Genomic DNA, 22,133 nt, shown 5'->3' on the forward strand with positions numbered 1-22,133 from the left:
GAAAAGAAAGTTCGTGCTTTTATATTTATACATTTGATCAATTTCGTTTTTAAATCCTTAATTTGTTTCTCTTGCCAAAAAAGCAATGTTAATTTTACCCTCCCGTTTTTCGTCATCTCTACTGACTGTCAGTATAAATCTACCAAAATTTAACTCAATCTACCAAATATAACTATAAATCTACCAAAATTTATCTAAAATCATGTACGGTGTACATAGTTCATAGTTCATGTTGTATTAAAACTCTAGTCAGAATACTCGTATTTTTTTTTTGCTTTGAATGTTTATTGTTCAATTGTCTCATGTTAGAATAATGATTTAAAGGAACTGTCAACGTAATGTTAAATGATCCTCAATTTAAACAGGAGCAGTCTGATTCACAATTAGGAACCGTTAAACCTTCATCCGAGCAAGAATGATGTCTTCTATCTCAAAATTGATCTAAGTGGCTTCTCTACAAAAGTGACTCTATGTACTTGAGCGAAGACAAATAAAATTTTCCTAATTCAACATTTTTCACTGAAGTAAAACGAAACTATCTTATTCAGAGTTGATTAGATCAAGTTTTGATTTGATTTTAAGGAACTAATGTAAATCTGACAAATCTTAAAATGAAGAATCGCTTGAAAAGAAGTGTACAGTCCCTTTAACTCCGATATATTTTTATTTCAGACGAAAATGGGCAAAAAAGAAAAAATGAAAGAAAAGATGGTTTCTAGAATTCCTCTTCCCTCAAACCCAAAAGTAAGATATGTCAGACTTCTTATTCATAAAAGGGATTTTACGTCAAAAATTTTATCTGCTCTGTTTCTGCTTAATGATTAATGATTAAATAAAGTGAAGTAATGTTTTTTTTTATTAAGTAGTAATGGAACAAAAAGAGAGCCTAAAGCTTATAAAAAAGAAATCAAACTTCAAAAACAAAAAAGGCAAAAAATTCGATCAAAGAAAAAAGTCATTTTTATATTTAATATGCCAGATCTTCGTAAACTTTGATTTTATTGTACCTGCACACCCTTCAATATTTGTAGTTAAATATCTTGCTTAGGTTGAGAAAGAAGAGGAAGAAGAACCCAAGTTAGATCCTATGATGGAGAAAATTTTAGAAAATTTCAAGGTATTTGATACATTTTTTCTCTCACAAATTATTAAGGATTTCTCTTCTATAATTTAATCAACTTAAAGGGACTGTAAGTGTGATTTCTTGTGACTCTTTATTTAAAGATGCAGAATTATCAGAATTATTCCCATTTTGTTCCAAGAAAAACGACAATATCTTCTGTGTTATTGATCAGATAAAGGTTCCAAATGTACCGTTGTGAATCAAGCATTGCTATTTTTGCATGGAGGGTTCCTTGAAACGGCGCTTAGTCCTTTAAGCACCTTTATTCTAAAAAAACTTTTAACATGAATTTAAGATACTGTTGTTAAATTTCTGATTGATTGATTGAAACATACATATTTGTTTTTACTATCAGAGCAAATATGTGCAATGTTACGTTAATAACATTTGGCCAATTTCGTTATATATAAATATATTTCGATATATATATATATCTTTATATCTTTAAATCCAAGACGAGTTGAAAAAAACTACACCATAGATTTTTTAAAAATTACTAATACTATTTATTGAAACAATAAATATCAACTTTAAAACTTTAATTCAGGGTTGGAAAAAAAAACAGCCCACTAGGGTTAATTGGGTTGTATTGGGTTTTATTGGTTTTTAACGTTTTTTTTTCAATTTTACAATAGTTAAAACCTACTAAAACTTGCTAATTCATTGTAATAAGACTATTTGGGCAATAGGTGAACCTTAGTAGTTAAGAAAAATAATATTTTGTGATAATGTTATAATCATATAAAATTATCTTTTAATATGGTAATTTTTCCTCCCCTCTTCATTGGGGGTATACTGCAATTGTTTAATATTTTTGTTCAAGGAATCTCAGAGTAGGTTTGATCTTTTTTCTTACTTGGATACATATTTCTGAGAAGAGGTGGGGGGGGGGGGGGGGGCTACTCAGTCAGACAAGTTGGTAATAATTATGTGCTCAAGAAGGAAGACCATTGTTAAATACTGAAATACTGTGCTCACTTGCTTACATGATAATAATCAAGGGATTGCATTTCCTTATCATATCTCAACAAATTTGAAAATTCTGTTGTAGTACTGTTTATCTTATTAAGTTCAAAAAAATTGTAGATGATTAATTTCTACAATTGTTTTCTACAATGGGATTTGTCTGGTCTTGTTTACAGATGAAGCATCCTAATACCTCTACTTCATAGCTTGGAGAAGAGGAGGTGACTCACCTGAGTGACAAGGATAAATAGTTAAATTTATTTGATAGTTTTTTTTCGGAATATTATTTAAACAATATTCTTATTAAAAATCATAGGTTTTAGTTACAACACAATAATTGAATTCATGTGTCAGTTTTAGTTAAACAAACTACCTAATAATCATTATCAATGATAGTAGAAGTTAAAAGAGTGAAGATTAGGCTTAAAAATAGAAAAATTTTAAGAAACCCCAATAAAACACACAAAGAAAAACACTTTTAGGTAGGTTTTATTGAGTTTTTTGACTGTTTTTTTTGTGCCAGCCCTTACTTGATTTAATTTTCGAACTTATCCCTATTTTAAAACAATTACCGCATTTCAGCTCGTGTTGCGTTTTGGAACATATCTTGGCTTAAGACAATTACTCGAATTCGTTTCAATGTCCATTTTCAAGCATTTACGTTGGTTAATTTTTTTTCTATTGACTTTTACTTTCAATTTTGGGCCGAGATCCAAAATACCTAGTCTTTCAATTTGTGCCCATTTCTAACATTCAGTGTTAGAAAGGGGCAAGTGGAATTAATGTTCCCTGAATTAAGGATCTGTGTGGAGTAAAGAAAGGCGGGCTCTGGGAGGATTTTATTAAAGTTTTAGTTCCAACAGTTAAACACCCATCACAGTTCAGGTTCGCTAGTAGATAAACTATTTATTCAAACATGATAAGTTTTCATGAATTTATTGATAATGGATGAATGAATTGTATGCACAGATACATTGATTCATTGATACATTGATTCATTGATTCATTGATACATTGATTCATTGATTCATTGATACGATTCATTGATACATTGATTCATTGATACATTATTACATTGATAGATTGATTCATTGATACATTGATACATGATTTATTGATTTGATAAATTTATGAATTGATTGATTGTTGGATTAAAAGAGTGTTGAATTAGAAGACTGATAATTGATTATCTGTTGGATTGGTGAATTTCTTGGTGGATTGATGGATTGATTGATAAGCAATGTTTAGCGTGGAACTGGATGCAGAGCTGGATGATGATAAATACATGAAAGAAGAAAACAATATTATTGTGCACACTAAACCAAACATAGATTCACAGGTACATAGAAATGTGTATTCTTTACACATAGGAATGTTTATTTTCGAGGATTTTTTAATTGGGGGAGGATGAGATGATTTTATCGCGTTTGTAAATCTTGTATTTTTAGATGATTTTTTATTAAACACTGAATTTCACTGGTGACAAAATCGGGAAGAAATAATTTTTTTGGAAAGTGCACTCAAATTTTTTCTCTCAAATCTTTTATATCATTTAATTTCAGAAATAGTGTAAGTTTCTTCTCAATACTAAAACAGTCTAGACCAGATGACGTCTCTGACTATGTGCTTCCAAATTATCTATCTTATCAGTCAAGACTATTACACATTTAGCGGCTGAACTATCGTCCCCCACATCATTAAGACGGACATTGTTCATACCAGGAGCGTTCTGTGTTGGGTTGTTATTTAATATTAATCATGATATTTAAGGAGGACTTCAGTGCCGCAGCCCCGTCCGTTATTAAAGAAAGAATCGGAAAGAATAAAGCTAAATTGTTAAGAAAAGAAGAAAGGGAGAAAACTAAAGGTAAAATTAAATTTTCCTAAAATATTCCAAGTAATACATTACTTCAAAAAGGCTAGAACGAAATTAAAAGTAATTAGTTTTTCATATAAAAAATAATGCACAAAAATTGTAAAAAAGTAAAAAATTTTAATTATTGCGATCAACTCAGATTTATATATGGCCTCACAGAAGTAAATGACCCGTTTGAACTTATAATAAATTAACCTAAATATTTTAGGTAAGGATTGGTTTGGACTACCTGCCCTTGAGTTGACCGATGAAAGACGACAGGATCTTGAACTACTGCAGATGAGAGGGGCTCTAGATCCTAAACGGTAAGTTCCATTTTTATCTAGAAATCCGCCAAGGAAATCAGAAAATCTGCGGAATCTTTTTATAATGTACGAAGAATTTTTATATTGTATTTATTTTTAAATTTTTACAGGAAAATGAACTTGTATCTTGAAAAGTACTCATTGCATTGTAACACATTTTTTTGAACATTTTTTTTGGTAAAAATTCTCCTGTAAATTTCTTTTACGAATTGTTAAGATTTATCCTGTCAATTTCACTTTGGAGTAGAGGGTGTCAATGTTCAACTGATGTCATACTAAATGAAATCAATAATTTGATGAAAAATTTTTTAGATTCTACAAAAAGAGTGATTTGAAAAACCTTCCAAAATATTTCCAAATCGGAACCGTTGTAGACTCTCCATACGACTTCTACAGTGATAGAATACCTAAAAAGGTCAGTTTTTTATTATCAAACTTTAAATTAAGGGACTGTCAACGGAATTTAAGGAGACACTTCCAAAGTTTTCATCTCAAATATGATACATATCTAATATCTATCTATATCTTTATAAGCTTGTTTGGGTGTCTGTTTGTTTGTTTGTTTGTTTGTTTGTATCCAATAAACGTCAAAACGGCTTAACCGATCGGGCCCAAATTTTGTGTGGGACCCCAGGGAAGGTTTACGAATGATCAAAATTTAAAAATTTGTGTTAAAAGTTTCTTATTTTTGTAAAATTTTGAAAATGAGCGAAAAAATATTTTGAAATGTGCAAACTTTTTTGTTTTTGTTTGATACTGTACAAAGTGAAGATGCTGACAGATAAAATCACAATTAAAAGTTGAAATAAAAAGTGGGCGCGAAGTAAAAGCCTAGTATACAATAAAGTTCTAAGCTTTTTTTATCTCAAACAAGATATGGCTGAGCTCTGATCACTAACAACTTCCGTCATATTCTTTTAAAGGATATGTTTCAAATCAAATTGATGACACGCTTATAAAAAAATTTATAAACAGAAATGACCTTATATTTTACAATTCTCAACAAATTTGTTTTAAAGAACAGAACCCTCAATTGTTTAATTTTTTTCTGAACTTCAGGTGAATCATCTAAAAATCTTCTAAAAAAAAGTATTTTTTTTCTGTTCAAACCAAGTTTTTTACAATGTGGTTTGAGACCAATACAACCTTACATTTATTAATTTTTCTTTACATTTTTCATGTTTTTTCCCCTGAATTTAGACAAAATTAATTTATTTTTTCTTTAATTTTTTTCGTTAAGGACCGTAAGCGGACTATGGTAGATGAACTGCTAGCGGATGCTGAGTTTAAGCGGTACAACAAGCGGAAGTATGTTCAGATTATAGAGGACAAGGCCAGGAAGGATAAACGGTTTAACAAGAAGAAGAAGAAGTCCTCAGCTTAAACCCACCACAGATCAAATATTTTTTTATTTTTAACTTTTTTCAGAAAATAATTTATCAATGTATCAGCTCAGCTAGATTTTAAATGGTTAGGTATGTAAGTTTATTTGAGATTATTCATACAAATATTGTATGAAGTTTAAAAAACTTCAGGTGTGTTTTCTAAAAGTAAAATAATTTTTAGACTTATCATTTTTAGAATGTATTTGAATTACTTTTTTATATTTTTTTTCTTAACTCACCGTGGTGGATCTGTCTATTATTACTTTTGTTAAATTATTGTTTGTTTTTTCCTTCAATTTTAAAAGAATACTTTAATCCGGATTTAGTGACATAATTTAAAGTGGCACTCCATGCACAGATGGCAATGCCTGATTTACAACAGTACCCTTGAAACCTTACCCTGATGTGGAAGATACCGTCGTTTTTCTTACTCGACAAGTGTTCATTTCGGTGAGTTTTCCATTGTAATGTTTCTTATAAGCAAAATATGCGCAAATCACTTTCGCAGAGAACCTGCAAATGACAAAGCTTTTAAGGGAACCGTTGTAACACGGGCATTGTCAACTTTGTATGTAGGGTCACTTGAAATAACGCTGACAGTTCCTTTAGATTACTTTGTCATTACTATTAATATTTAGGACAAGGTCAATAGTTCGAGGAGGACGGAGTGGATTTCAGGTAAAGGTATTTATTTTCTTGAAAAACATTCCTCTTTTGAGAATATTGGAAAACTTTCGAACCAATTCTCCAAATAAAAACTGAATTAAAAAGAAATATTGTATTTTTTCTTGATTTTAGGAATGCATTTGTGATTTGATATCTTACAGAGTCCAAAACTTAAGAATGCGCGAAATTTAAGTTATAGCTTAAAAGTTCTGTAAAATATAGAATCAACGCGAGGCGAGAGATAAATTACGTAACCACTAACCATTGCTCATCAGATCAACTGTCTTTTAATTTTAAATTTTATGTTACAGAAAACAAAACATATTTCCAGTTACAACCGTTTGGGGGTTTATGTGCAAACAATAATTAATCTAAAACGTGAAATTTATTTAATCAAGGTTTTCACTGCTTTCTCAGATAAATGATAATTGATTGAAAAATTGGGAAAATGCGGAATTTAAAGATTTTAACCCTGGGTTAAAATTTTAACTCGTCGATTTCGGCGAGCTAAATATTTAAACCCAGGGTTAAAATTCAGGTTTAAATTAAGCCGGAAGTGGCATTTAAGCTGTAACTTAACATTTAAGTCGTAACTTTTCGTTCTTTAGTTTTAGACTCAGAATTCTTAACGATAAGCAGCAGAGGGCTGAAATTCTAAAATTACCATTGGAATTTCGAATTGTAGTCTGTAGATATATTTAGTGTCATCCCTTGTGGAGAAAATAATTTTTAAGAGAATTGTATAAATAAAGTCCCAAAGATAAAGTTTTCAATTTTCCCATATCGTAGAAAAGTCAAAAATGTTTGTTTACCTGGGGGGGGGGGGGCAGGGTGTTTATTTGATATTTACCTCTTTAAAGTTGTTTATATAATTATTATTCAGAGTGGACATGGATGGCATCAGGAAAGTTCACTACGAAGCCCATCTAAAGGGCGAAAACGACAGCTGACCAATGTTGAAGATTCACCAAGTGTTCTCACATCCAGGTATTTTGAAAATAACTCATTTTTTAAAGAGAGCATACTCATTAGTCATTTATTATTAATTCTTGATTACACAAAGATTTTGGACGGGTTCATGATCGCATGATTTAAGAATCGTCCACATAGAAGAAAGAATGGAGGGGGGAGGAGGGGATTTTGAATTAATATCCCTGAAATTAATAATGTTAAATTTCTAAGCGCTGCTCTGTCTCCTCTCCCCGGGCTCAGCTCAGGACATTCCTTCTCCAGATATCAATCTCAGGTATCTTAATCAATCATTCAATCCTTCTCCAGACATCAATCTCGGGTATCTTAATCAATCATTCAATCCTTCTCCAGACATCAATCTCAGGTATCTTAATCAATCATTCAATCCTTCTCCAGATATCAATTTTAGGTATCTTTCAATCAATCAATCCTTCTCCAGATATCAATCTCAGGTATCTTTCGATCAATCAATCAATCCTTCTCCAGCAATCAATCTCAGGTATCTTTCAATTAATCAATCAATCCTTCTCCAGACATCAATCTCAGGTATCTTTCAATCAATCAATCAATCCTTCTCCAGATATCAATTTCATGTATCTTTCAACCAATCCTTTTCCAGATATCAATCTGAGATATCTTTTATCAATCAATCAATCATTCTCCAGAAATGAATCTCAGTTGTTCTTCAGTCTCTTTTAAAATCATTTTTTGAAGTATGATCAAACTGATTATTTAAGTGTTCGATTCGATCAACAGACTACAGTTATGTTCTAGCCTTATTGGTTCCCTGCAATTGTAAACTTTTTCTCTTTTCCAAATCATTCATTCAAATTCAAAGAGTTTCAAGTAGTAATTAGAGTCTAAATATTTTGTGGGTAACCCTGTACATTTCTTACTGATGTCTGATATGTCAACTGTGATTGAATCATATAAGATGCAATATTGCTAATTACATAATAGTTTATCTAACAGATTTTAAACTCAGAAACTTGTTCAAATAGTTAGTTTTGATTTAGTTGTTGTCTAGGTGGAAACATCCTTTAGAATTGTAGGAATATATTTACTTTTTAGTAAAAAATTTTGTATTTAATTTTCTCCCTTTCCCCCCCCCCCCCCCCCCCTTTTCTCCATTATTGGTTTCCCTTGTGTTGATTCCTTTAAAGGCTTATTGTTCACCTTTGCCCTTCTTGTTCGCTTCCCCCCCCCTCATTTTTACCTAAATCAAAAAAGGAAAGAAATTAAGAAATTTGAAACCCTCAAATTGAAACTTAAGTGTAAAAAAGTAGAAAAATCTCATCTGCCCGCATGTACACTTTTTCTTCAGAGTAAGTGGCTTGAAATTTACATTTTCTTCCAACCATATATATAAAGTTGTAATCACTGTTTGTTTGTTTGTTTGTCTGATCATAACTCAGGAATCCCTTGAAAATTGCCTCAAATTTTGATTGGGGAACTTGGGAGACCTACGGGAAAGTTCTTAGCTTGGTTTTGAGGTTCTAAGTTGATTGGGTTCACTATTAACGGGTAAAATAGCTATAATCGTAATTTACAACACTAGCCTTAGAGGGCGCTTCGCGCCCATCTTCTAAATTAATTGTGAACATGTTCTCTTTGTGTACATCGTAAAACAAAACAAAAATAATTCGCGGAGTTTCACAAAAAATTTCGTGGATTTTCAAAATTTTCAAAAATTTAATGAAGATCAATTTTGATGGAGACAAATATTTAAAATTTCAATCATTCATAAACCTTCCCTGGAGTCCCTAGATGTCCCACAAAAAGTTTGGGCCCGATCGGTTCAGCCGTTTTGACGTTTATTGGATACAAACAAACAGACAGACAGACAGACAGACAAGCCAAATTTATATATAGAAGAAGGGACTGGTAAACAGTGGGTAAACTCTAACTCCCCTGGGCAATACTGGGTTCCCAAGCTAGTGAATTATATTTCTGTACAGAGAAATTTTCTTCACTTGTTGGTATGAAATCAACTCTAAGTAAGAATATACAATACAGCCCTTAAATTATACTATCTGGCGATTTATCTGTTCCTTTAAAAATTGGCAAATTCCTTGAAATTTCAGGATGAAAGTAGTATACCTCTTGGTCGGAGATCTTCTAATAGTTCCAGGGAACAGGAACAGGATCCGGATCAGGACCAGGATCAGCCGATGGAACCAAACCAAAATTGGGTGGAACAGGTAAAGAAACAGGAACAGGATAAAGAGTAGATACAGGAAATAGGAAAGGAACAATAACTTGTTAGTTTGGATTGGAAAAGGTAGAAAAAGTAAGAAAGCGTGCATGAAAGGGGCATGAAAGGAGCAGGAAGGGGAGCAAGAAAGGGTAGCAGTAACAGGCGTGAAAAAGAGAGGGGGAACGCAAACGGAACTGGATCATTTAAAGAAAAGGGAACAGTTGATAAACAGGAGAAGGTTTATAATCGAATCCCTGAAAATCTACAAACTTTTATACGACTTAACTGTCATTTCGATTTTCTTGCCCCACACGACAACTTGACAAGTTATATTAAAACCAAGATTAAAGGGACTCTAAGCGTTATTTCAAGTGACCCTCCATGCAAAGATGGCTATGCATAATTCACACCGGTACCATTGAAACCTTTATCTGATCAATATTGTGGGTCATTTCCATAATTACATGGAGGGTCACTTGAAATTAGTCTTACAGTCCCTTTAAGAAATCAAATGTTCTTAGGACGGATATCTGACTCCGGGTCATGCTCTTCACTTAGCTCAAGTAAACCTCAACCAACAAACAGGCAATTTACTATAGAAACAACCTAATGGATTACCTTGGCATAAATTAGTTGTCGAATAAAAGTACTTGGCATAAATTTGTTGTCGAATAAAAGTACTCGGTATAAATTTGTTGTCGAATAAAAGTACTCGGTATAAATTTGTTGTCGAATAAAAATACTTGACATAAATTTGTTATCGAATTAAAGTACTTGACATCGAGTTGTTGTCGAATAAAAATACTTGACATAAATTTGTTGTTGAATAAAAGTAGGCAGTCCGCTTTGTACCCATGGTGCGTCTACTCCTATTTCATTGAATGCTGTTAATAATAATAATAATTCGCTCATTTGTCAATATTCTGTATATGTGGGGTTCAGCCTAAAAACAGGATATTACTTTCTTTTATTTTTAAAGGGGTGTTCATTTTGAATTTTCAAACATTTTAGTCAGTAGCATTTTTTTCTATTGCGTCAAAAAATGGGAATTAAATGGCAAATTTTAAAAAATTTCTTTGTGTTCAATAGTCTATTGTTGATTAGTGTCCCAGTCTACATTGAGTGTAAGCGAACCTCCTTTGATGACCTGCCACTCTGCTAGCCCCCTCTCTACCATACCCTCCTTACCCCTCTCCACTATACCCTCCTCCCTATCCCTCACAGCATCCAATACCAGCTCATACTCCCTTCCTCCATACCTTCCCTCAACCAATCCTCGTTCATCTCAACACCCCTCTCTACAGAATAGGTAAAAATCTCTTAAATTTTTTCTTTTTTTTCTATTCTTGACAAAAGGGCTCATATTCTTCAAGCTTCCTAATTGTCTTGTGTTTGTTCAGATGTCTAAACTTCTTTTAATCATGTGGTTTTAAGTACTTCCATATCTATTTTGACGGATTAGGTTTTGTTATTTTTATTATTTCTAAAGGTGAGACCAATCCGAAGTCTCCAATAAATCTTCTCTGTGCCAACAAGAGTTTGCGAAGAAAAATCAGTCTATTCAAACGGATTATATTTTTTTAACGGATTACATCGTTTTTATTATTGTGTTGATGTTGTTCATACAAAAGTTCCAACGTCAAAACTCCTAAACACATGTTGCTCTAATTAGTTATTTTTTTCATATTTTATAAATTCATGTACTTTCTTTTACTGTTGGTTATTTTCATTTTTATGCGGTATGCTATGTGGCAAAAAGTCTCCACGCCTCTTAAGTAATTTTAAATGTCGTCTTCATCATTTTGGAAATAGGTCTGATAATTGTATTGTTTTAGTCCACTTTTCCCAGCAGAGGGACAGCACAGTCAGGAAGCTGAACATTTACAGGTAAACTTGATTTAACCAATCAAATATATTTGTATATTTAATTCAACCAAATATATTTGTATATTTAATTCAACCAAAATCAGAAAGACCCGGAATTAATTTGCAATTAATCAGACGACGTTACAGTTTAATTTTACAAATATTATTAACAACATGATAATCACAAAATAGTTTTTTGAGCTTTTAAAATTGTCAGAGATATAGTAAAGTCCCTTGTTACTGTCAATTAAATCCGGGTTTTTCTGTTTATGACTATGTATAGTGTGTTTTATTTATTAATAAAACACTGTTATTATTTTTAATATATTTGTTAATTAAAGAAATTGTATATACCTTTAACCCATCATATATGTATCATTTACTCACAGAAAAAGTAGAACCAAGAAGAATCTAACCCGCACAAGGGATTCTACGATATTCATTGAACCCCTTGGGGATTTTTTTTCCATTGAATTCAAATGACATTCGTGTAAAAATTTAAATCCTAAAAGATGCTTGAATAAACGTGAGGGCGTATCCCAATTATTGAAACCCTTGGGGGGATTAAATCTTTTGAAAAGAGTTGCGTTTAACATTGACCTGCATAAATACGTTTTTAGATTAGCAGGATTTAATAAAAATTGTTGCATACAAAGTATTTTTAAAGAAATAGAAATTAAAATCTTAAGGGATGCTTAAATAAAATTTAGGGCTTATTCCAATCATTGAATCCCTTGATTTTATTTTTTCTTTGAATTTGAATTTGAATTTGAACTGTTGCATAAATGCATAACTAACACCTAGCTTTTTATAAAGCTATGCTTAATAATCAATTCCATGTTTAGCCTGGTGGAAATGGATTCACTGGTAATATTGCTCATCAAACCTCAGGAACATTTCAAACAATGGCCATAGAGGGTTAATACTTATTTATTCGCAAGCCCTCTTTTTAAATAATGTTTTCTTAAGAAATATTTATCAGTTTTTCCTGGTAACTTATCGGAATTTTAAGTTTTTTTTATTAAAAATTATTTATTAACTTGAACACTTTTTAAAAAAAATTATCGAAAAGATCAAGTTAATATTTAAAAAAATGTAATTGAAAAAAATTCATGATAGTTGTAAAACTTGGCTATTTTAAAGCGTGGAAACAATTGAACAACTTTTTTTCTGGTCAAATCATACATTTGGGCAATTTTCATTATTTCAAAGCGAACTCATTTATTTCGACAACAATAACAAAATTGCCTTATATTTTGTTAATTTTATTAAAAAACTCAATTTTCCATTTAAACCCTGAATGACAAATCCGTTAAACTGGACAACTAAATTCCGCAAGCACTCCATAGTCCAGAGTGTCAGTCGTTTCACCAGATATTCCGCCTAAATAGGGTTTAATGGTTTGATACAGCCAATTAAGAATTTTTTGATCATGAATACAAGCTTAAAGGGACTGTAAGCGTAATTTCAAGTGAACCTCCATGCACGATTTACAACGGTACCCTTAAAAGCTTTGTCTGATCAAGTATGAATTAGATGTTAACATGTATATTTTTAAAAATTGGTTATTTTCAATTGTGTTTTCCCTAATAATATGAATAGCTCATTTCTACAACAGGAATATAAACAGGAATTATCAGAATTTAACACTCTAAAACCTAGAAAACAGCAATATCTTATCAGATTATTGATCAGATAAAAGTTTCAATGGTACCGTTGAGAGGCGGGCATTACAATCTTTGCATGGAGAGTCACATTGAAATTTTAACAAACAATCAGAAATGAAAAATATTTGAGAAATTTTATAGGAAATAGGAATCCTAGGGAATTGATACAATGATGTTTGAAATTATGATAATTCATTGATTGAAATGTCGTTCAGGAGAAAACACATCGCATCAACATTCCGTTACACAGAATGCCACACTAGACAGTGATATAGTTCACGGAGTAGTACATCATCCTGCTCAAGGAGTTACACATGGAGTTGGTCATCATCCTGGACAAGGTCCTGTTCATGGAGTAGCAGGAGGAGGTGGTCTTCAACAGGGGGGAATACATCATCAAGGTGAGTGAAATGAATGAACTAAATTTAGGAATGTGCTGGTAACGTGGACAGATTTTTAAACGGATTTTTTCACTTATTTTCATAATCGAAAAAAGGATATTATTTTTATTGTTACTAAGATAAAATTCAAAATGGCACTGTTGTTTATACAAAATTAAGTAAACTGTCTTTAAATTTATGTTTCTCTCTGGACACACACACAAACTTTTTTATTGCGGTTTCTTGATTGACTTGATTTATTTCTTTCAAGAAATAGAAAAACTATGATATTTTCCCTATTGGTACACAGATTAAAGGGTATCTTTTTAAACATTTGAATGTGGAAAGTTTTTGAATTACGTGAACAGTCTCTTTAATTCAGATTTAATTGCGATAGGTCTCAGCTAAAAAATATCAAAAACACAACGAAAATAGCAACTTAAATTAAATGCTTTTTCCTTTTACTTTAAGACACCTATCACAAAGTTATACGTCCATATCTCTTTCGTGGTTTAGTAAGTTCATCTTGAGCATTCTATGTGGCTAGTAGGAAGTCCCTAGAACTCCGATTGAATGATTAATTGAGTGTGTATTGTGTATACATAGGTGGAACTACGGGGGAAGCTGAGGATCTAGTTGGAAACCCTAGAGAAGAGAGAGCAGCTGATCTAGTTATATTTACTACCAGAGAATCCGGTGTACAGGTTCATTCATTTATTTATTCATCCTTTCATTCTTTCATTCATTTACTGATCCTTTCATTCATCATTTCATCCTTTCATTCTTTTATTTATTTATTCAATATTAGCTGAAGGGCCCAGCGTTGCCCGTGGAATAAAAAATGTTAAAAAAAAATTGTTTTTCCAATTTTCTTTAGCCTTTAGCATCCCCCGGCCACCCTTGAGTGTCCACAAAAAAACTCAGCCCAATCGGTCCAGCCGTTTGGCCGGCTATAGGCACTGGCAGCAGATATTATATATATTATATATATATACGAATGTCTTGTTTTATTATATAGATTTAAATTATTCATCTTTCAGCTTTCACCCAATCTTCTCATTCATTTCATCCTTTCATCAGGGGAACTGGAGAATGTTCTTAGTTTGGTTTCAAAACTTCTAAGTTGAGTAGGTTGACTTCAATGGGGAAAATTTATTTTCCAGCAAACGCTGGGTTCCCAGCTAGTACATTTTTAATTCTTTTTTCTGTCTGAAAATATACTAGCTTGGGAACCCAGCTTTGTCTGGAACTAAGTTTTCGCTAGAAAAGTCAATTTTCTTAATCTGGAACTTATAAATCAGACTATGAACATTGTCGTGGTTCCACCGAGTTACCCAATCGAAATTTGAGGCAAATCGGTCCAGGGGTTCCTGACTCAGGAATCCTGAGTTACGATCGGGCATCCAATCAAAGAAATAAACACAGATTACTATTTTAATATCTAAAGATATACGATGTTTATTGGTCTAGGCTGATGTTGACCCTCCTAGTTCCCAGTCTGAACGGGATACAGCTGGAGGTATGCATCACCACCTTATTATTTCTTAAAGGGATTGTAAGCGTAATTTCTAGTGACCTTCCAATTTAAGAGGGGTATCTCCGATACATAACGGTTCCCTTTAAACCTTAGATTAATATAGGAAAACGCAATTTCCTTATTTATCCATAAATAAATACGCTTGTTAGCAAACTGTTTTATTATATTTTAGGAATAATAATAGTGGTAGAATATAGATATTCACAATAACATAGTACGGGGTTTTACACAGCATTTATTAGAAGTTTTCTTTCTTCGATGAGCAGTTACAGGTTAAAAGGGTACCATTGTGAATCTGGAAGTTTCTTTTGAAAAAGAAGGTTACTTAAATTACGCTTATAGTCCCTTTAATGTCATCCAAACATTGCAGGACTTTTCAGTTTTACTCTTTGCATCTTTAAATTTTTTATTTATTTTCTCTTTTTGAATAGTAAGCTACGTTTTTTTTTGTTTCAGTTTAATTATGTTTTTCAAATCAATATATGTTTATTGTTTTTCATCCTATAGGTCGTTGTACTTTGTCTGTAGGTGAATTGTTAATAATAGTAATAAACTTGGCAAGTTGGCAAGGTTGTTTGTTTTTATTCAATTAGCGTCTTAACGCTGAACCGATTATACCCTAACTATTTTGGTAGCTCACTTCAGGGTAGGTTTAAGGATAGTCAAAATTAAAAAAGGTTGCCTAGGAAAATAAGGTCGACAGTTATATTCTTTTTGAAAATTTCTCAAGTTAAACACAAAATCCGCGAAAATATTTGTTAATTGGAGTGCAATTAACAAATGGGGACTCGAAAAGCTAAAATTGTTACTAAAAATTGGTAAGGATTGTTTCAAGGGAAGAAAGTTCCAAACCGTGCCTTTGTTTCAAACCTTGGGCACAAATATTATGATAAACGTTTAGTAACTCTTCCTGTGCCAAGAGCAAATATCAATTAAAGAAAATGTTTCCAACATATCATTACAGGGGATATTAGTTGCAAAACTAACACTTGGCTAATTTCTAACACTGAGTGTTAGAAATGGGCACAAATTTAAAGTCTGGGTTTTTGAGATCCCAAACCATATCCAGAGTAAAAGTCGAAAGTAAAAACTATAACCAACATTTTGTTAAACATGACGAGGACAACAATTCCTAATTTTAAACTTTTTAAGGATAACAATTATAATAGGAGTTCTTATTGTATCAAATCTCTTGACGTTTTCAAGACATTGTCAGGTTTTCCATTTTCGAACATATCCTGAATTTGAAACATTGTCGCGTTTCGAGACAAAACCCTCTTTCCCGTTTTTGAGTATAATCCGCCTTTCAGAACAAAGCTCACTTTCATAACTTACAAAATTAATCACTGAAAACAAAAATTATTTTATGAAGACTAAATTAACGTAACTTCTGAATTATTTCCAGAATCTAAGTTTCCACATTTTACCTTAGAGTATATTGATAGATTTATTTTCAAGCATTTTAAACAAACAGTTTCCCGCATTTCTAGTTAAATCTATATGTAAGAACAATTATTAATAATATTTTGATTTCTCAATGCTGTAATGATTTTTAAAATTATAAAACAACTGTTTGTTTTTATTCTCTATTTTGTTTATATTTTACCTTATCGAAAATCTTGTTTTGGTACGGAAGTGTGTAAATGCATAAAAATTGACATTGATATAAATTCTGATAATTGTTTCAAAACCAGGATATGTTCCGAAAACGCGACATGAGCTGAAATCCGGTAATTGTTTCAAAATAGGGATTTGTTTGAAAATGAAATCAAGGATCATCTAAAACTAATTCTCACACCTTATTATTAGTTTAAAATTGATGTTTATTGTTTCGATATATAATTTTAGCGATTTTTTTTATAAATATATGGTGTAATTTCGTTCTACTCCTCTTGGATTTCTACTCTTGAAAAAGAGAACTTTGCAGATTTGGCTCATTTCCAACATTCAGTGTTAGAAATAGGCCAAGTGTTAGTTTTTTAACTAATATCCCCTGTATTAAGCACGACGAAAACTACTAATAACGCTATTTACTTCTTTCTTAAATTTAAACTGTAAGTGATCGTTCATTTTCAATTAAAACTCATTTTTGACACAATTCCATGTTTTCCATTTTCGCACATATCAGGAATTCGAATCTTAGGCGCGTTTAACCAATTTTTAAACAATCCATAATTTGGAAATATTCAACAATTCAGAACAAAACATTCGATCTTTTATAATTTACAGAATAGCATCAATTACTGAAAATATTTGTATCTTCTAAATTATTCTAAAATTTGTTTGCACATTATAATTTTAAATATGATGATTTCAAGTTTCTATCTTTTTCAATAAAAAATACTCCGCATTTTTCTTTTCAATTTAATTGTAAGATAAATATAATATTAATATTAGATTTTCAATGTTTTAATTCATTATATTTTAAAATATCAGATCAGAGTCCGAATTTTATGAATTTGAGCGGTGTTTCAAATGCCCAAAAACCAGTTTCAATTGAACGCCGACTAAATCTTGAAACATTAAATACTTTAAGTGGAACAACCCATATTTGGGCCGCGGCGGCTCAAATTATTTAAATTCGGTCTCAGAGCTATATCGAGATCAATGCCTTATCTCATCTTTTTCTTAATCTCTAGATTAAATATGACTTGTTCTCCTCATGTTATAAATCTCCACTCTCCAGAGCTGGGAACTTTTGAATGGGGATATAGGGATTAATGCTTGATCCACTCTTTTTCTTAATCTCTAGATTAAATATTGCTTGTTCTCCTCATGTTATAAATCTCCACTCTCCAGAGCTGGGAACTTTTGAATGGTGGATATAGGGATTAATGCTTGATCCACTCTTTTTCTTAATCTCTAGATTAAATATTGCTTGTTCTCCTCTTGTTATTAATCTCCAGATTAATTAACTGATCGGGATTAAGGATATCCCATTCTAAAGTTTTCAGCTCAGATTAGTTAACAGATCGGTATTAAGGATATCCTATTCTAAAGTTTTCAGAATGTATTATCACGTATGATTTCCTTTTTTGTCATTTAACTGCTGTATGCGCAAAACTTGTTTTGTTTCCAAATTGTGTAAATGCTTGAAAATATCATTGATTCAAATCTGTTAAATATTTCAAAATCGAAACATGTTCCAAAACGTCTTAAGCTCCCAAAGTTTGCATTTGCTTCAAAAATGTTACATGTTCTAAATCAATCATCAATTATCATCAAAAATTTAAATTCATTTATTTGTAGGGGTTTATTACCTTAATTTTTGTTATAAAAATGTAGTTTTAACTATTATAAATTAAAGTTTCCAGACGGTTTTTTACTTCTCGACTAAAATTGACTAATATTAACAATGAAACAAGATAACTTTGCACATTTGGCCCAAACCTGACACTGAGTGTTAGGTCTGGACCAAATCACAGTTTGAAACTTCCTTCCCTGTGTTTGTAGAGAGGTTTTTTTTCTACTTTCGTTTCATTTTTGGTCTTCAATATATGTATAAATTGGTTAGAAATTTAATGAGAAATAGGATAGGGGGATGATGTTAAAGGGACTGTAAGCTTAATTTCAAGTGACCCTCCATGAAAAGGCATTGCCCAATTCACAACCGTACCCTTGAAAGCTTTGTATATCAAGTATAAATTAGATGCTAATACTTGAAATTTTGATAAATGATTATTTTCAATTATAGGTTCTCTACATAAATGCCTTGCGCATTTCTACTGCAGCAGGACCTATCGAAATATTCTGAATTAAATACTTTTAAACATAGAAAAAGACAATGTCTTCCACATTAGTGATCAGATAAATGTTGTGATGGTACCGTTGTGAATCGGGCCTTGCCGTATTTGCATTGAGGGTCAATTGAAATTTAAATTATGCTTACGGTCCCTTTAAGAGAAGGAGGAAGTAATGAAATTGTTTTTAGGGTTTCTACCTGATGATATCAAGCATAGTCTAGAGTGTCCAGTATGTGCAAGGATAGCTCTACCCCCTGTAATGCAGTGCAGGTGAGGTCTTTTTCCCCCTCTGGTGCAGCTTCTGAAAAAATCCCGGATGTGTGACTAATGTTCTTTTTCAAGTAAAAGGGTAAAATTATCTCAAATACAAAGTTATTTTATTGTTTTTTTTTTACCAATTTCTGTCGCTTTGCCAAGTTTGGACCTTGTGAGAAAATATTTGCAAAAAAATAAAGCGTTTTTTGTTAATTCGTTTTTCCTTTATATTTTATTCCAGGATAAAAATATTGCAAAGTTTTATATACGCAAACTTTCAACAGCTTTGAAATGTTTTATTAAAAGTACTTAATGGTAAAAAACGAACCAAAACGATAATCAGCCCTACGTGGAAGGTGGAAGGGCAATTTTTCTTACTATAGATAACATACCACTGAAGTTCTAATGTTAAAATGCTCTTGATAGATAAATATCTTATCCTTTTAAAACATTTAAAATCCAAATGTTAGGTCATTTACTACACACCAACCCGCCTTTTTTGTTAGTGCTACTTTTGTATACTTTTTGTTGGAATATATCGATCAGAAAGTGGACCAGGTTGGGGACCAATTTCAGGGTTGTGAAAATACAGGGTGTCTTAATACACATGATAATTCAGTGACGATTTTAATATCGTCTATGTAAATGATTTTTGATTTAATAATGTGATGCCTTAAAGGAAAGCTATAATCCTTCTGCTAGCGTTCATATTTGTTTGCTTGTAAGATGTAACTTTATTTTAATTATTAAAATTAGGTAAGACAACGCTGATTATTTACAAAAACGATTTCGAATTCGTCTCTTTATTCCCATGTTTATTTGGGACACACTGTATTAGATGATATCACCAATTAACAACCAAACTGACCAAAAAAAGTATTTGATAAAAGGTGACATCATTCATTATTTTGATATCAGGATGATTCATTCCTTAAAGGGACTGTCAACGTAATTTCAGGATACATCCAAATTAAAGATTTTCTAAATTGTTTCTAAAATGTTTTATTTCGTTAATTTTTTACTCCGTCTCATTTTTATAGATCCGCAGATCAGTTTTAGAGAGAAAAATAAAATTTATTAATTTTAAGATTGAAAAACTACAGATTGAAGATCAGAAATATAATTGTAAACGTTTCTAAGCCCAAGTTTGTATTCGTACTCATATTCACCTCGCACCATTTTTTACCATAAGCCCAGTTCATGCTAGATACGTTCTTTTTGAACTTTATCCGACATAACTCGGAGAGGGCAGAATAGAGAGGGTTTAAAGGGACTAGCATAATTTTAAGTGACCCTGGCAATGTTCGATTTACAACAGTACCCTGGAAAGCTTTGTCTGATCAAGTTTGAATTAGATATTAATGTTTTTGTTTCTTTTAACTGGTTCTTTTCAATTGTGATTTCCCTACAAGTGAATTACTTATTTCTCCTGCAGAAAAAAAACATATTGTAATTATCGGAATTATAAACTTATTAACCTAGAAAAATGTCAATATCTTTTATCAAGGAAAACTACAAAAGGACAAGTTTTGTATTATTGGTTAGTTAAAGGTGTGAATTAGGTATTGCCATCTTTGTACGGAAGGTCATTTGAAATTAAGCTTACAGTCACTTTAAGCTCACTCTGATGTTTTTATCCAAAACAATATTGAACTCATTTTATGTCTTACTTATATTTCTTCACCTATCATTTGTCGTTTGTCGAAAACATCATTTGTCCCATTTATCAATTGTCTTTTGTCCTAAACCTCTTGTCCCATACACAGACTAGATATATGTAAACTGCTCATCAGCTTTCACGGGCTTGGCTAACTAGGCCTAAAGTCGTACTGGCACGGCATGCTACATTCTCACAACTGGGTTTTGAATGCCATCTAACGGCCTTTTGTTGCATGAAATATCCATTCAGAGGTTAAGTTTTACAATTTTTCCAGAAAACATAAAATTTATAAATTTAGTCTATTTTTGAAGGTTTTGTATTTCGTATCCAAAGGATCCCTTAACATCCCTGAAGAAAGATGTTTTCCAATTGGTCATTTACTCCAGTTGTAGAAAATATATAATATCACATTCTAGATATTTGACCTCTCTTATCTCTTCACTCATTTGGCATACCTAATTTTTGTAAGGTCATTAATTCTTCTTCCAAATATATGTGTTTCCTACAGACTAGTTTTATAATCGATGATTAGATAAAATTCTAGGTTTTGTAAGAATATTTAGGTCCCTGACCCTTTTGGAGTTAACACCCTTGAGATAAGAATATTCTTATTTTCAAGGGATCATTCTCGACCTTAATAATCCTATTACGTTATAGTAAAATTCCACTCCTTAGTTCTCCTCGCATTTAATTGTACAGAACAGTGTTCATAACAAAGTGAAAGAAACTAAATATTCGACTCAAACTATGAATTTTATTACATTAAAAAAGATCTTAATGCTTTCACTTCAAGGTTGTAAGGATGGTCTGGGTAGGGGAGTAGAAAATAAGAGTTTGGTTTGAGTCTTCAGCTTCTTAAAGAGACTTTAACCGTAATTTAAGTAAACATCTATGAAAGCGGGACATTCACGATTCGCAATTATACCCTTTAAACATTTTTGTGTAAAACCCGTAAAGCTGGTGTGTAAGCAAGCGTACTCTGTGAACTCAATGTGGATTCCGTTACATTTTTGTTGGAAAATCAGCGCATTTAATGTCCTGTTCGGTTTTTAAAAAAGTGAAAGTCCATTTTAATATTCCTTAAAGAGTTTGGAAACAAAGTGTTTTACAATTTGCAATTGCAAGCGTTTATATAGATTACTCAAGAAACTTCTTTTATCCTTGATCAGCTAGAGGTTCTAAGAGTATCGTTGTTAAATTGGAAATATGCCTCTTTAAATAGAAGGTAATATAAATTCCTTTTGATGAAATGTAATGTAATAATATTTCTAGAAATGGTCACGTGACATGTAATGCGTGTCGGGTTAAAGTTCAATCCTGTCCAATGTGTCGAGAAATAGATATTGATATTAGAAACTTATTCGCAGAAAAGGTGAGTTAACCTTTATCGTCATTTTTTAAATAATTTTTTTAAAATTATTTTTCAGGAACCCTTGTGCAATATCACAAATCTTTTCATACGAAAATAAAATTTATCAATTTGAATGTTAAAAAGGGGATGGTGGAGTTGGCACATTTGATGTAGGGGGGGGGGG

At 31.8% G+C, this 22,133-nt stretch overlaps 2 protein-coding genes across 4 annotated transcripts in view; both read left to right on the forward strand.

Moving 5' to 3' along the window:
- The first annotated feature begins 179 nt into the window (after positions 1–179).
- LOC111707861 (deoxynucleotidyltransferase terminal-interacting protein 2) lies at positions 180–5,702 on the forward strand. The gene is made up of 8 exons (XM_023481044.1): positions 180–744; positions 1,049–1,117; positions 2,889–2,974; positions 3,338–3,428; positions 3,860–3,956; positions 4,174–4,270; positions 4,583–4,685; positions 5,511–5,702. The coding sequence occupies exons 1-8, from the start codon at positions 679–681 to the stop codon at positions 5,652–5,654; spliced, it is 753 nt and encodes a 250-aa protein (XP_023336812.1). The 5' UTR covers positions 180–678; the 3' UTR covers positions 5,655–5,702.
- The window catches only part of LOC111707860 (E3 ubiquitin-protein ligase Siah2), a 36,153-nt gene continuing 19,718 nt past the window's right edge, over positions 5,699–22,133 (forward strand). For 2 of the 3 annotated variants that reach the window (XM_023481040.1, XM_023481041.1), the window contains exons 1-14: positions 5,699–5,745; positions 6,294–6,339; positions 7,205–7,308; positions 7,504–7,567; positions 9,378–9,494; positions 10,012–10,075; positions 10,595–10,799; positions 11,326–11,377; positions 12,202–12,247; positions 13,239–13,424; positions 14,010–14,107; positions 14,874–14,922; positions 18,872–18,953; positions 21,871–21,970. In XM_023481040.1, coding sequence (XP_023336808.1) covers positions 5,738–5,745; positions 6,294–6,339; positions 7,205–7,308; positions 7,504–7,567; positions 9,378–9,494; positions 10,012–10,075; positions 10,595–10,799; positions 11,326–11,377; positions 12,202–12,247; positions 13,239–13,424; positions 14,010–14,107; positions 14,874–14,922; positions 18,872–18,953; positions 21,871–21,970 — 1,221 coding nt within the window. In that variant the 5' untranslated portion in view covers positions 5,699–5,737. The remainder of the gene's footprint in view (positions 5,746–6,293; positions 6,340–7,204; positions 7,309–7,503; positions 7,568–9,377; positions 9,495–10,011; positions 10,076–10,594; positions 10,800–11,325; positions 11,378–12,201; positions 12,248–13,238; positions 13,425–14,009; positions 14,108–14,873; positions 14,923–18,871; positions 18,954–21,870; positions 21,971–22,133) is intronic. The other variant, XM_023481042.1, reaches the window with a different exon arrangement.

This window comes from Eurytemora carolleeae, unplaced genomic scaffold (genome assembly GCF_000591075.1).
Source record: "Eurytemora carolleeae unplaced genomic scaffold, Eaff_2.0 scaffold789, whole genome shotgun sequence".
Taxonomy (NCBI): Eukaryota; Metazoa; Arthropoda; class Copepoda; order Calanoida; family Temoridae; genus Eurytemora; species Eurytemora carolleeae.

Excerpts from the sequence above, each read along its gene's own strand:
- LOC111707861 (XM_023481044.1), top strand. The coding sequence starts at position 679 with ATGGGCAAAAAAGAAAAAATGAAAGAAAAGATGGTTTCTAGAATTCCT. Across the intron at positions 745-1,048 it reads CTCTTCCCTCAAACCCAAAA|GTTGAGAAAGAAGAGGAAGA; the intron begins GTAAGATATGTC and ends TATCTTGCTTAG. Across the intron at positions 1,118-2,888 it reads AAATTTTAGAAAATTTCAAG|GATCTGTGTGGAGTAAAGAA; the intron begins GTATTTGATACA and ends CCCTGAATTAAG.